Raw genomic sequence first — 14,565 nt, forward strand, 5'->3', positions numbered from 1 at the left:
AATACAAACCTAGCACACTCAGCCAGTTACCACTACCATCATAGTTTGAAGAATGCGTCATTGATAATATGGAAGTGTAGATAATCAGTGTGGCTGAGGAGAATGTGGTCTTGGGGTGCTTGGAAGAGCCCTATTTTTGTTAGACATCTCCTTAATGATTTGACATAGGTAGGAGCCCAGTTAATGTGCCCCTTTAAGCCTTTTTCTTGGTTTGTAATCTGTTGGGGTTGCTCTAGAGAAAGCATGTCAAACTCAAAGTGTGGCACGGGCCACATAAACAAGGTTTAAGTTTATGTGGGCCGCACACACACACACTCACTCACTGACAGACACACACACATACTCACTGACAGACAGACAGACACACACACACTCACAGACAGACACACACACACACTCACAGACAGACACACAGTCACAGACAGACACACACACACATATACTCACAGACAGACACACACACACACATACTCACAGACACACACACACATACAGACACACTGACAGACACACACATACTCACTGGCAGACACACACATACTTGCTGACAGACACACACACACACACACATACAGACAGACACACACACATACTCAGACAGAAACACACACATACTCACAGACAGACACACTGACACACACACACACATACTCACTGACAGACACACACATACTTGCTGACAGACACGCACACACATACAGACACTGACACACACACACACACGTACTCACAGACAGACACATACACATACTCAGACAGACACACAAACATACTCACAGACACACACATACAGACACACACACACATACTCACTGAGACACACGCACATGCTCACTGACAGACACACACACACACAGACAGACACAAACACATACTCAGTGACAGACACACATACTTGCTGACAGACACACACACAGACATACACACACACACACACACACACACTCACTGACTGATAGACATACTCACTGACTGACTGACTCACTGACAGACACACACACACACACTTGCTGACAGACACACACTCACACACACATACTTTTCTTTTTGATCCTTACCTTTTGGAGATAAGAGGAAAATCACGAGAGGACAGAGTCACAGAGACCGAGCGATTGAAGAGTTTGAAGAAGGAGAGCATGATCAACAGTGTCAAAGGCAGCAGAGAGGTCAAGAAGAATTAGTATGGAGTAGTGGCCTTTGGATTAAGTTGCGATTAGATCGTTAGTAACTTTGATAAGCGCAGTCTCAGTAGAGTGGAGAGGACGGAAGCCAGATTGCAGAGGGTCAAGGAGAGAGTTGGAATTGAGGAATTGAGACATACGGGTAAAGACAAGTCTTTCCAGAAGCTTTGAGGAAAAAGGGAGCAGGGATATGGGACGATAGTTAGTGGGGGAGGACGGGTCAAGAGAGTTTTTTTCAGAATAGGTACTACAGTGGCATGTTTCAGCAGGGATAACGCCAGAAGAGAGAGAGCAGTTGAAGTGTGTTTAAAGAGGCACAAGACAGGGGAGAGAGATCTGATAACTTGAGATGGGACAGGATCGAGTGGGCAAGTGGCGGGATGATAGGAAAGGAGAAGTGCAGCCACCAGGGGCGGACTGAGAACCCTCAGGGCCCCCGGGCAAAATAAATCAAGGGCCCCCTTACAGGCCCCACCCATACTCCGCAGCAAGCGCCACCCATGTCCCGCCTCCATGCACCGCCTCCAGCCACACCCTACACAATCGTTAGACACAAGGAACAAAAGTGCAATAATCCCTTCGAGGCCCCAGTAGAGACTACAATTGAGGGCTAATGGGCCATGGAGGGGGGTCTTTCTAGCAGAGGCTATCTCAGTGTCCTTTAGAGAGTGTGTTAGAAAGAATTTCCTCCAGGTCCCATTAGAGACTACAATGGAGTCTAATGGGGCCTGGAGGGGGGTCTCTCCAACACTCTGGTTCCAATTCACAATATAGCAACACAACATAGCTTGCTGATACCTAGGCCAAGTTAGCTCCTCTTACCTTAATTACTGTTGCTGGCTGGCAGTCTGTGGGCTTGCTGGAAGGCTGTGGGCTTACTGGCTGCGGCTGGGAGGCTGTGGGCTTGCTGGCAGGCTGTGGGCTTGCTGGCAGGCTGTGGGCTTGCTGGCAGGCTGTGGGCTTGCTGGCTACTGCCGGCAGGCTGTGGGCTTGCTGGCTACTGCCGGCAGGCTGTGGGCTTGCTGGCTGTGGCTGGCAGGCTGTTGGCTTGCTGGCTGCGGCTGGCAGGCTGTTGGCTTGCTGGCTGTGGCTTGCTGGCTGCGGTTGGCAGGCTGTGGGCTTGCTGGCTGTAAGCCTAACTGGTGGCCTGTGGGCTGGCTGGCTGGCTGGCCGGCCTGTGGGCTGGCTGGCTTGCTGGCTACTGGGGCACTTGTAGAAATAATCCATGCACAATAACCACTACTGCTCTGTGTAGTCGTTATGGTGCCAGGAGGGCCGGACCCCCCTTTCAGAGTAAGTAGTCAAACCGTTTAAGAACAGTTTGACAACTTACCTGGGGTCTGCTGGGATATGAGGCTGTAGTAGGGTATAGAAGCAGTGGTGCAATGTGTAAGGGGTGCAGTGTGTGTGAAAGGTTCAGTGTGTGTGAGGGGGTGTAGTGTGTGAATGTGTAGGGTGTGTGGGGCAATGTGTGTATGAGGGGGCTGTGTATGTGTGTGGCAATGTTAGTATGGGGGGCTGTGTGTGTATGGGTGGGCAGTGTATGTGTGTGTGTGGCAATGTGTGTGAATGTGTATGGTGTGTGGGGGCAGTGTGTTTATGGGGCTAGAGTTCACTCTCACCACTGCGACCACCAGGAATCCCTGGTGGTCACAGTGTTGAGAGTGAACTCTAGCCCATAGCTCCAGGGCTAGAGTTTACTCTCGCAAGAGCCGTAACGATCTGTGCTCGTGCAAGAAGGACCCAGAGGAGCTGCAGGCTGAGCTCCCGGGTCCTCTCTTCCTCCCTCCCCTGCCGGCTGCCCGCACGGTGCCTGCGGACAGGGGAGGGGGCAATTGCCCTCCTCTTACTCCCCCCCTCCCCCTCTTCTTACTCCCCCCTCACTCTCTTCTTACCCCCCTTCTTACTCCCCCCTCCCCCTCTTCTTACCCCCTCACTCTCTTCCTACCCCCCTCTCTCTTCTTACCCCCCTCCCTCTCTCTTCTTACCCCCCTCCCTCTCTCTTCTTACCCCCTCCCTCTCTCTTCTTACCCCCTCCCTCTCTCTTCTTACCCCCCTCCCTCTCTCTTCTTACCCCCCTCCCTCTCTCTTCTTACCCCCCTCCCTCTCTCTTCTTACCCCCCTCCCTCTCTCTTCTTACCCCCCTCCCTCTCTCTTCTTACCCCCCTCCCTCTCTCTTCTTACCCCCCTCCCTCTCTCTTCTTACCCCCCTCCCTCTCTCTTCTTACCCCCCTCCCTCTCTCTTCTTACCCCCCTCCCTCTCTCTTCTTACCCCCTCCCTCTCTCTTCTTACCCCCCTCCCTCTCTCTTCTTACCCCCCTCCCTCTCTCTTCTTACCCCCCTCCCTCTCTCTTCTTACCCCCCTCCCTCTCTCTTCTTACCCCCCTCCCTCTCTCTTCTTACCCCCTCCCTCTCTCTTCTTACCCCCCTCTCTCTTCTTACCCCCCTCCCTCTCTCTTCTTACCTCCCTCCCTCTCTCTTCTTACCCCCCTCCCTCTCTCTTCTTACCCCCCTCCCTCTCTCTTCTTACCCCCTCCCTCTCTCTTCTTACCCCCCTCCCTCTCTCTTCTTACCCCCCTCCCTCTCTCTTCTTACCTCCCTCCCTCTCTCTTCTTACCCCCCCCTCCCTCTTCTTAACCCCCCTCCCTCTCTCTTCTTACCCCCCCTCTCTCTTCTTACCCCCCTCCCTCTTTCTTCTTACCCCCTCCCTCTTTCTTCTTACCCACCCCCCTTCCTCTCTCTTCTTACCCCCTCCCTCTCTCTTCCTACCCCCCTCTCTTCTTACCCCCCCTCCCTCTCTCTTCTTACCCCCCTCCCTCTCTCTTCTTACCCCCCTCCCTCTCTCTTCTTACCCCCCTCCCTCTCTCTTCTTACCCCCCTCCCTCTCTCTTCTTACCCCCCTCCCTCTCTCTTCTTACCCCCCTCCCTCTCTCTTCTTACCCCCCTCCCTCTCTCTTCTTACCCCCCCTCCCTCTCTCTTCTTACCCCCTCCCTCTCTCTTCTTACCCCCCTCCCTCTCTCTTCTTACCCCCTCCCTCTCTCTTCTTACCCCCTCCCTCTCTCTTCTTACCCCCCTCCCTCTCTCTTCCTACCCCCCTCTCTTCTTACCCCCCCTCCCTCTCTCTTCTTACCCCCCTCCCTCTCTCTTCTTACCCCCCTCCCTCTCTCTTCTTACCTCCCTCCCTCTCTCTTCTTACCCCCCTCCCTCTCTCTTCCTACCCCCCTCTCTTCTTACCCCCCCTCCCTCTCTCTTCTTACCCCCCTCCCTCTCTCTTCTTACCCCCTCCCTCTCTCTTCTTACCCCCCCTCCCTCTCTCTTCTTACCCCCCTCCCTCTTCTTAACCCCCTCCCTCTCTCTTCTTACCCCCCTTTCTCTTTTTACCCCCCTCCCTCTCTCTTCTTACCCCCTCCCTCTTTCTTCTTACCCCCCTCCCTCTTTCTTCTTACCCACCCCCTTCCTCTCTCTTCTTACCCCCTCCCTCTCTCTTCTTACCCCCCTCCCTCTCTCTTCTTACCCCCTCCCTCTCGCTTCTTACCCCCCCTCCCTCTCGCTTCCTACCCCCCTCTCTCTCTCTTCCTACCCCCCCTCTCTTCTTACCCCCCTCCCTCTCTCTTCTTACCCCCCTCCCTCTCTCTTCTTACCCCCCTCCCTCTCTCTTCTTACCCCCCTCCCTCTCTCTTCTTACCCCCCCTCCCTCTCTCTTCTTACCCCCCTCCCTCTTCTTAACCCCCTCCCTCTCTCTTCTTACCCCCCTTTCTCTTTTTACCCCCCTCCCTCTCTCTTCTTACCCCCCTCCCTCTTTCTTCTTACCCCCCTCCCTCTTTCTTCTTACCCACCCCCCTTCCTCTCTCTTCTTACCCCCTCCCTCTCTCTTCTTACCCCCCCTCTCTCTTCTTACCCCCCTCCCTCTCTCTTCTTACCCCCTCCCTCTCGCTTCTTACCCCCCCTCCCTCTCGCTTCCTACCCCCCCTCTCTCTCTCTTCCTACCCCCCCTCTCTTCTTACCCCCCTCCCTCTCTCTTCTTACCCCCCTCCCTCTCTCTTCTTACCCCCCTCCCTCTCTCTTCTTACCCCCTCCCTCTTCTTACTCCCCCTCCCTCTCTCTTCTTACCTCCCTCCCTCTTCTTACCCCCCCTCCCTCCCTCTTCTTACCCCCCTCTCTTCTTACCCCCCTCCCTCTTTCTTCTTACCCCCTCCCTCTTTCTTCTTACCCACCCCCTCCCTCTTTCTTCTTACCCCCCTCCCCTCCCTCTCTGTTCATTTCCCCCCCTCTCTGTTCATTCCCCCCTCCCTCTCTGTTCATCCCCCCTCCCTGTTATTCCCCCCCTGTTCATCCCCCCTCCCTGTTTATTCCCCCCCTGTGCATTCCCCCCCTGTTCATCCCCCCCTCTCTGTTCATTCCCCCCCTCTGTTCATTCCCCCCCTCTGTTCATTCCCCCCCACCCCCCTCTCTGTTCATCCCCCCACCCCCCTCTCTGTTCACCCCCCCTCTCTGTTCACCCCCCCCCTCTGTTCATTCCCCTCCCTCTCTGTTCATGCCCCCCACCCCCTCCCTCTCTGTTCATTTCCCCCCCCCACCCCCTCCGTTCATTCCCCCCCCCTCCCTCTCTGTTCTTACCCACCCCCTCCTGTGTAGCATGGCCGAGCTGCTGTCCGGTCCGGTGCCCGGCCGAAGTGATAGGAAGGTGCACACTGAGTGTGCACCTTCCTATCACTCCGGCCGGGCACCGCGGACCGGCCGGGCACCGCGGACCGGCGAGCGCTACAGAGGAGGGGAGGTGAGAAGCTGCAGCCGCCTGAGGCTCTTAAGAGAGCGCTCAGGCGTCTGCAGCATTTAAAGGGGCGGGCGGGCCCCCTGATGGCGGCCCCCCTCCCGGCCGGGCCCTCGGACCATGTCCGAAGTGCCCGACCGGTCAGTCCGCCCCTGGCAGCCACCTCTTGTTCAGTAACCGGGGAGAAAGTCTGAAGGGTAGGAAAGGCATGATCTATGTGTGGTTGAGAAAGAGAACAGCAAGGTGGGGAGAATTCTTTCTTTATCTGTTCAATCTTGTCGGTAAAGTAGCATGCAAAACTATAAGCTGTAAGGTTAGTTTTGGGGGGTAGCCACAGCAGGGCGATGAAGAGAGTTAAAGGTGTCAAAGAGATGCCTGGGATTGCGGGAGCATGAACTAATGAGAGAGGAAAAGTATGATGTTTTGGTGAGGGCAAAGGCTACGCTGAACCCAATATTAATCCATAATGGAGATAGTATGCCTGGATGCGAGACTTACTCCTGGAGCCTTCAGCACAATGGGAGCATCTCTGCAGCTAGCGTGTTGATTTAGTATGCCACGGTTAGGGGCATGACCTCCTTGACGTGCAAGTTTGGAGTGGGGCTGCAGCATTCAAGGCAGAGGTGAGGGTAGTGTTATATGTGGAGATGGCCAGTGAGGGACAGGAGAGGGAAGGGATGGATAGCAGTTGTGAATCAATATCAGCTGACAGCTGCTTGTAGAGGGGGGTTAGGCTGAAGTTGTTGGGTGAGGGGGTACTTGAGAGCAAACAATAAGAGGTGGTGATCAGAGAGAGGAAATGGAGTGTTGCAGATATTAGATACTGTGTTTGAGGGTATTGCCAGCTACATAGGTGGGAGAATTAGCCCACCGTGATAGCCCGAGGGAGAAAGTAATTAAAAGTAGTTTAGAGACTGCTGAGGTCAAAGGTGGGTTAATGGGAATATTGAAGTCCCTGCGAATTAGGGATGGACTATTAGAAGAGAGGAAGTAGGGTAGCCAGGCAGCAAAGTGGTCAAGAGGAGAGGATAACCAGGGTGAAACTCTGCTATTTCATTCAGACGGTCTCAGAGAAAACATCTGATTGGCACAGCGGGGTGTTTTGCATGTGCACTAGCATCTCCATTCTTTCCCATAAGAAAGCATTTGATTGGCTGAGATCATCAATCTCAGCCAAAGAGGCGGGGCAATGCAGAGACTGGCGCTGCAAAGGAAATAAGAAGATAAGTAAAATGCCTTTTATCCTCCCTACAGGTAGGGAGCGGTCACCTAAACGACCACAAGGCACAACAGTGTTAGGAATACACATTTGTATGCCTAACGCTATAGTTCACATTTAAACGTATTAAATTATTTTCTATGAAATGCTCCACACCTATCACATTGCATACTATGAAATAAAAAAAACGAAACAAATATTTTTCAATGTTGCCTTTTTCCTTTCTATTGGATGACGTCTAAGTCCCTTAAAAAAACACAAGTGGTGAAAAGTTCCTAGAGAGCTCACCAGCAATGACTGCTGAACTATTACATTACTCTGGTGAACATAAAAGTAAAGCCCACTGACCTTCCCTTGTCCAAATAAATGCTGCAGCTTTCTTTTACACGTATCTCCATTTTCTCCAAACACGGTCAAAACTATGTCAGCATCTGTTCCAGAGGCCGGATAAGAACCTGTCCTGATGCGAACTGAATAGGAAATTACTATTGAAAAAGAAAGAGAAAAAAAAGGAAAGGTAATGTATTACAAAATGATTCTTTAGGAAAGTGATACATATTTGCATACTTTCTTAGCTGTCTCTAAACTGTTCATTCATCTTATATTTTCAAGCTCTTACTCCATTGTCTCCTCACTGTTCATATAAACAGACGGTTGTGACTCCATGCCTCCATTGTTCTGGTGGATATACCCCACTGTTGGAGTAATGGCAGTTGATTGGCTATTATTTGATGCAGCGGAGTGCCACACTTTGTGCCACTCATTCTGTGATGCAGTTGAGTGCCACCCTAAGTAGCACACATTGTGTAATGTGGCTAAAAGCCATCGATACTGAATAATAAACTTAGTAACTCCTTCTCCGTGATGATTCTATCTCCCGTAATAGATGACCTCTAAGTCCCTTAAAAAACAGGCGTGGGTAAAAGATGAATACTCTGACGCTGTCAGCCTATCACATGAGCGCCCAGTGATAGAAATAGCCTCAACTTTAGGATTAAACCATTGAAAAGGAGATAAATTAATAGGAATAATTTGTCTAGCCTTTTTGTTATTGTTTGTATGTGCATTTCATTAGAAAGTGGTTGCAATCTAGTCATAAAAAATCTAAATAAAGATTAACATATACTGCAATGATATAATGTAATGTACTTAATTTATTATACTGTGATTATGTACTGCAGTGTATTTTGTTATACTGTAGTGATGTCCTGTACAACCATTTTTTGAGGGGGAGGTAAATTTTCAACTTACCAGATAGTGGTGGTATATTAGGAAATATGGCCGGCATTTCTATCACAGACTCTGAACCATCTTCATGTGAAAGGTGCGCATCTTCAGGGTAAAAGCCTACCTCCTGTTTAGTGTCTGAATCTCTCAGGCGAACCTTAACATTAATGTGAAAAAATTATATATCATTTGGAGGGCATGTAAATGAATTTTCTGATTCGAAATTCAGACTAAATAGAGTACAAAATGTACGAAAATGCTATTATTTGCTATTAGTCTATTTTTCGCCTTAAAAGCACAATCAAATCCTAAAACATCACATTTTGCCACAATACATTGTAATAAAAAAGAACCAACACTTTTTAAATTTTTAGAACTTCAAGATCAATTTTTATTTTTTATTTTTACTGTATACATTTTATTTATGACATAAAACATTATTTCAATATCTTCCCTCCCCTGAATCTGTATTTAAAACAAACAAATTAAGCAAAGACTTTTTGTCTATGAGGTTTGTATATATGTTCAAATAGAAGGTCAAGTCAGATTTCGTTTTGTAAAATTTCTCCTACAAATCCTGCCACTGCTACAATGACATTTACAAGCTGGCATACTGAAGCCCTGTTAATAAAAAAAAAAAAAAAAAAAATCTTTGACCATTGCACTCCATAAGAAACCATAGGAAGTGGAACTGTTAACAACTGTTAGCTGTTCCATGCGTAATGGAACCATACAGAAACACTAACTGTACAATCACTGGCTTGCACAACAGAAAATAGGAATATATATATATTTTTTTTTTTTTAGAAAATGAAAATGTCTACTCAACTAAAACATCAAAAGCACATTTTTTATTATTCATGCTAACATTTTTTAAGGATATATTTTGTTTTTTAATTTCACCATGAAATTACAATTTAAAACACAAAACAAAGCAAAAACTATTTTCTCTAATATATTTCCTCACGTATACTAAACAATTTGAAATAGTATTATCTGCCACATCATAGTAGTCTAGTCAAAATGTATGACACAAAGTTGCACAAAGGGAAAGGGCATTTCAAATAGAAAAAAGCCAGACATTTTAATTTTGGGCATGTGAGTGGGGGAGTGGCCAAGTACGGGGCTGTTATAAAATGTAAGGTATACATTACCTCCCATAGGAGATTATTTTGCTCTACATCTATAGCAAACACAGCACATGTGCTGTGGTTGGAAACTCCTTAGTAATGAAGCCAGCATATTCGCATCACTGAAGAAGTTTGCCCTGCTTGGGAAAGCAGCTGCTAACTAGGGATGTAAGTCCAACACATACTGTTCAGGATGGGAATACGTTGGCATCAAGTTAAAGGAAAAACACACTAGCGTTAGGAATACAAACACATAATGCTATAGTGTTATATAATCTAGTTAGATTCAGAGCACCCCCACCCAAAGTAATTATAGTATAAAAAAAACATACTTCCCTTTATTTCCCTGGAGTACCATTCTCGCCATGGCTGCCATTTCTCCTCTGGCTGAGAGTATCAATACTGATGCTCTCAGGCAATCCAATTCATACTCACAGGGAGGCATTGGGTGGCTAGTGTGCATGCAAGGCTGTGCACCAATCAGCTTTAACTCAAAGCATCTCACAGGGGAGCGTTCAGCATCTCCATGCTCATAATTCATGCCGAATGTCTGTCCCGCAATGTTTTCAAGACTGCAATGAGGAAGCCCATCTAGTGACACCAAAGCGACAGCCACTAGAGATGGGGTTAGGCAGCTATGTAAATACTGCTTTTTCTATACAATGTTTAGCCTGCAGGCACAGTATCTTTACCCCAGGACCCCTGAATTAAGCTGTAATGGAACTGGTGCTTAACGTATCCCTCTGAATTAAATATATGGTAGCTCTGAGCCTAATTTAAAAAAAATAAGAAATAAACATTGGGTTATAAAAACATGTATTATGCTGAAACAACTATTATGTGAAACTCATCTAATTCTGACATTCTGGAGACATTCATAAATCACTCAACCACTCAGAGAAATTCATATTAATTGTTACTGTTTTTTTAACATAACCTACTATTTCTTGCATTTCTTGATAACAAAGGAAAGCTGATAACATAGAAAAAAAAAAGGTCAACCCTTAAACAATTTGAACATAAATAAAAGAAAGACAATCTAAAAAAACTGTGTAAAGCTGAATGAGAGAATAATTCAATGCCACCCACCCCACCAAAAATGCCTAGTGTGAGCAGTGTACCTTTAAGGACACTTGTATTCAGGATATCACTGCAGATGACTAAGTGTGCTAAATTGCAAGCTATTTCTCAGTATACATGAAGATTGATATTCTTTCTTGTATAAGTAGAAGTTCTTTTTCAGCACCAGCTGGTGGTTATCAGATGCTGCGTACCAGCACTCTGTAAGAAAATTAGCAATCTCTGTCCGTGAATGGCAGGCTTAGCAGATATTGCAGATGGGAAATAAACTTGAATGCTTAAATGAACAAAGCAAGACTGCAGGTTTGCTGCAGGATCCAGAAATGCATATGCTTTCAGAAATATTAACTTATTAAATACATATACTTCTCTGAACTACTCCATGTCTATTTTATTCATGGCATCTGTCACTGGAAGTCTTGGTGGAAATGTTTTGCGGACACATGCTATGTCTTGTCATGCACGGTTTGGAACATTGTCTATGAATTCTTTTGTACCAAAAAAAATCTTAAATATTGTAAAGGAACTTCAACATTAAAGATAATTGTATTCATTTTTAACATTGGGTGTTCCTTTTTTGGTTTAGACTTTTTTTCCTGTGCTGGTAGTCTCCTCAATGCAGCCCAATCCACCCTTGCTGCGATTACCGCTTGTGATAATCTTAGATATATTCCAATTATTTCTCATAGAGAAGCATTTGGGACCTACGGTGCATGAGCAGCAATCACTGCACTCCACCAACCAGATGCTTCTTGCAGAGAAGCATTGTTTCAGTCTTTTAGTCTTCAACGAGAAACATTACCTTCCACTTTGAACGCTTGATAGTTAGTGAGTCAAGGATGCCCTCCTTGCTGTCTAATGGACACTTTGTGGATGCAAATAGTAACTTTTATATAAGTGCAGATTTCTCTTGAAATCAGAAGTATAAAAAAATAACGCAGAGAGGACCTTTTCATCGGAGGTGCTCTAGGAGAGCGGAGTTTTCTTTTAAATGCTAATCACTAGCCTAGTGCTACTGAAATACATGCTGATAAAACATGTTTGGGCTTCACAGATTTATTCATTGGAGCGGAATTGCCAAAATAATTTAAAGTGAATTTGAAATTTTAGGCCGAAAATAGCTAAACTGGAAAAATTCTCCAAGTGAGCCTGTTTGGCTATTTCGACCTTAAATTTGAAATTAATTTTGAATTCACTTGGAGTTCTCACTTTAGTGTATAACCCTGCAGGTTTCCTGCTTGAAACATCTGAATTCAACACACAATAACGCAGCACTTTTCATGTGTTGCCCATCAATATCTATAAGTGAAGTGCCAAGGAAAACATTGTAGATCTGGCAACCATAGCACAGCCTTTCATTATACCTCTCTACTGAATGTCTGGAAGCCAGGTAATGATAAAAACAGCATGTATTTTGGAAAGAACTTGTTATTTTTTTTAATTCCCAAGGCATTTTAAAATACTTTTTGCTTAGCAGTTCTTTAATTATGTATTTCAATAAAGACTGTGTGCAGACAATGCCCAAGCAATTAACCTCATTCTATGTCACACCTTCAAGGTCAAATAAAACTGGTAAGCTTAGCAGACACAAAGCTTGCCAGGTACTTCTTATCTGCACACACAAAAAAAACAGGAAAACAAAACAGAAAAAAGAAACACAGAAATGTAAAGCAGAAATTAGGATGATGTACGGGACATTTTTTCTTTGAGATGTGGTTTCACTTTAAAGAGTTGTTCTTAAACAAATTACTGGTAACACCGTGCACAGCTCTTCTAATGTAGTAATCACAATCAATTAGCCTGATAATGTACCTTCTGCAGTTGAAGTCTCCTCTCCGAGCTCTGGTTCGTGAATAGGAATGAAACCTTTATTATTTCCCCGACGTTACCAACGTTCAGCTGTCAGAAGCAATCACATGTTAAATTGCTTTGTGATTCAGAATAGTTATGCACTGTGTTAATATGCAGAGTTTGCAGTAAATAATATCTACCATTTCCTAGTCTAGCTAAATATTTTATCTTTGCAGTGCACCTGTCATACAAATGTGACACAGTGGTGTCTTATAGGTAACAACATTTCACTTAATAATTCTGAAGAATGCTAACATACACTTGTATTTCAAAACTGATACAGCAGTTCGTATCTCTATGTTTATAACAGGGCTGCCCAAAAGGTAAATCTCCAGATGACGTAGAACTACAACTCCCATGATGCTTTGCATGGCTTTGGAATGACAAAGCATCATGGAAGCTGTAGTTTGAAAACATCTGGGGATCTACGGTACTTTTTGGACACCTGGTTTATAGTATTATCCGTAGGTGTCCTGAACTATATGTACTAAGATCTACGCACTCTGCTTGCAATTATGCTTGTGGAAAGCTTGGACACTTGCTTCATTTTGACATTGTCATTTGCCACCATTTGTGTGTACAATCAGTCAATTTTAAGTTATCAATATTATCAAATATAACTTTCTTAAAGGGACACTCCAGTGTCGGTGAAGGGGGTGGGGGGATTAGAAGGGTAGGGCTTAAAAAGTTTTTAGACAAGAGATCTGCAGCTTTTGTAAGTTGTCATTTGAAATATCCACTATGAAAAAATGCATAATTAAATGCATGCATGTTTTTTTTTTTTAATTGGGGGTATATCTACGAAGCAGTAATATTTACTTTTTTATTTGGGTGGTGGAGTATCCCTTTAACACAACAATCAGTGATACCTGGATTTATAATTTCAAATAAATTGCACTGCTCTCTGCTGAGACCCTGAAAGGGTCAGAAAGGCTTGGTAAGTGAACTTAGTGAGTATTTGCACCTAGTTCCAGTAAGCTTAGTAATGTAAAGCCTTTTTTCAGTCCATGAAACTTCAACACAATTTAACGAATAGCAAATTGTGTGCTGATACCTATGGTTACCTTTAATAACCGTGTATTAACTGGCATCGCAAGTTCTATCAGTTAGGCCAGGGGACCTTAAACTGTGGCCCTCCAGATGTTGCTGAACTACAACTCCCATGATTCTTTGAATTACATAGATAGCCACAGAATCATGGGAGTTGTAGTTCAGCAACATCTGGAGGGCCACAGTTTGAGGACTCCTGAGTTAGGCTTTAGCTTTCTTGTGTAAGTTTGTTGCAACGCCAATTTAAACATTGTTGGGCTCTAGCAAAGCAAGCCGAAATTTGATGGTTTGTTCTTATTTAAAGGTCTTAATATGCATACCATATTTCATATATGTTACAAAAATCCCTCAGCAGTGAAGAGGTTAATACATACCAGAAAAGGATTGTAGTTGAGGTTTTTTACTTTAAGTAAAGGTGATTTATCAGTTCTTCCAAATATAACCACAGAGATGTCCATGTCTTCATCTTCTCGAGGCATTCCAAGCACCTGCATAATCCACTTTCCCTTTGTCGCCTCATTAGAAGCTTTCACTACACATTTTTCAGAGTTCAGTTCTGAGGCAAAAATGCAAAAAGATCACTATGTACATAAATACCGTGCTCTCCCAGAATGTATATAGATACTGAAGCTAGATATCCCCTCCAGCATAGGATGTTTGCATTGTCTGTCTGCTGTGTAAAAACCTGTCCAGTCTCACAGTATTCATTTTTAATAAGTATCCTGTATTAAAAGGGATGTCTACTAGACCAGAGCGCCGGAAGATTGTTTGGATCGGCCAAATAATTTTCTGAAATTTACATTTTGTTTGGAAAATCAACTGCTTGTTCAAGTGACAGTTCGGTGTGAAAGTTTTTCATGAAAAAACTATTCAGAGAAACATTTGCGCAAACCAAACGTGGGCCAATCATTGTCCTGCAACATATATACATAATACAGATATATTTCCCTGCCATTTGGTTCACAGATCAAGTGCGAAAAGGAACCAATAGAGGGAAAGAGAGGGACAGTAAACAATATACATATTTGTATATTATATCAGGGGTAAGCAACCTT

The 14,565-nt window shown here is 45.3% G+C and overlaps 1 protein-coding gene across 1 annotated transcript in view; it reads right to left on the minus strand.

The window, feature by feature from the left end:
* RP1 (RP1 axonemal microtubule associated) overlaps positions 1-14,565 on the minus strand; it is a 351,147-nt gene that overhangs the window by 109,956 nt on the left and 226,626 nt on the right. Inside the window, exons 41-44 of the mRNA XM_063451391.1 lie at positions 13,885-14,066; positions 12,422-12,508; positions 8,424-8,556; positions 7,521-7,657 (exon numbers count right to left, since the gene is read on the minus strand). Coding sequence (XP_063307461.1) covers positions 7,521-7,657; positions 8,424-8,556; positions 12,422-12,508; positions 13,885-14,066 — 539 coding nt within the window. The remainder of the gene's footprint in view (positions 1-7,520; positions 7,658-8,423; positions 8,557-12,421; positions 12,509-13,884; positions 14,067-14,565) is intronic.

The sequence above is a fragment of the Pelobates fuscus genome, chromosome 4 (assembly GCF_036172605.1).
Source record: "Pelobates fuscus isolate aPelFus1 chromosome 4, aPelFus1.pri, whole genome shotgun sequence".
Classification (NCBI taxonomy): Eukaryota; Metazoa; Chordata; class Amphibia; order Anura; family Pelobatidae; genus Pelobates; species Pelobates fuscus.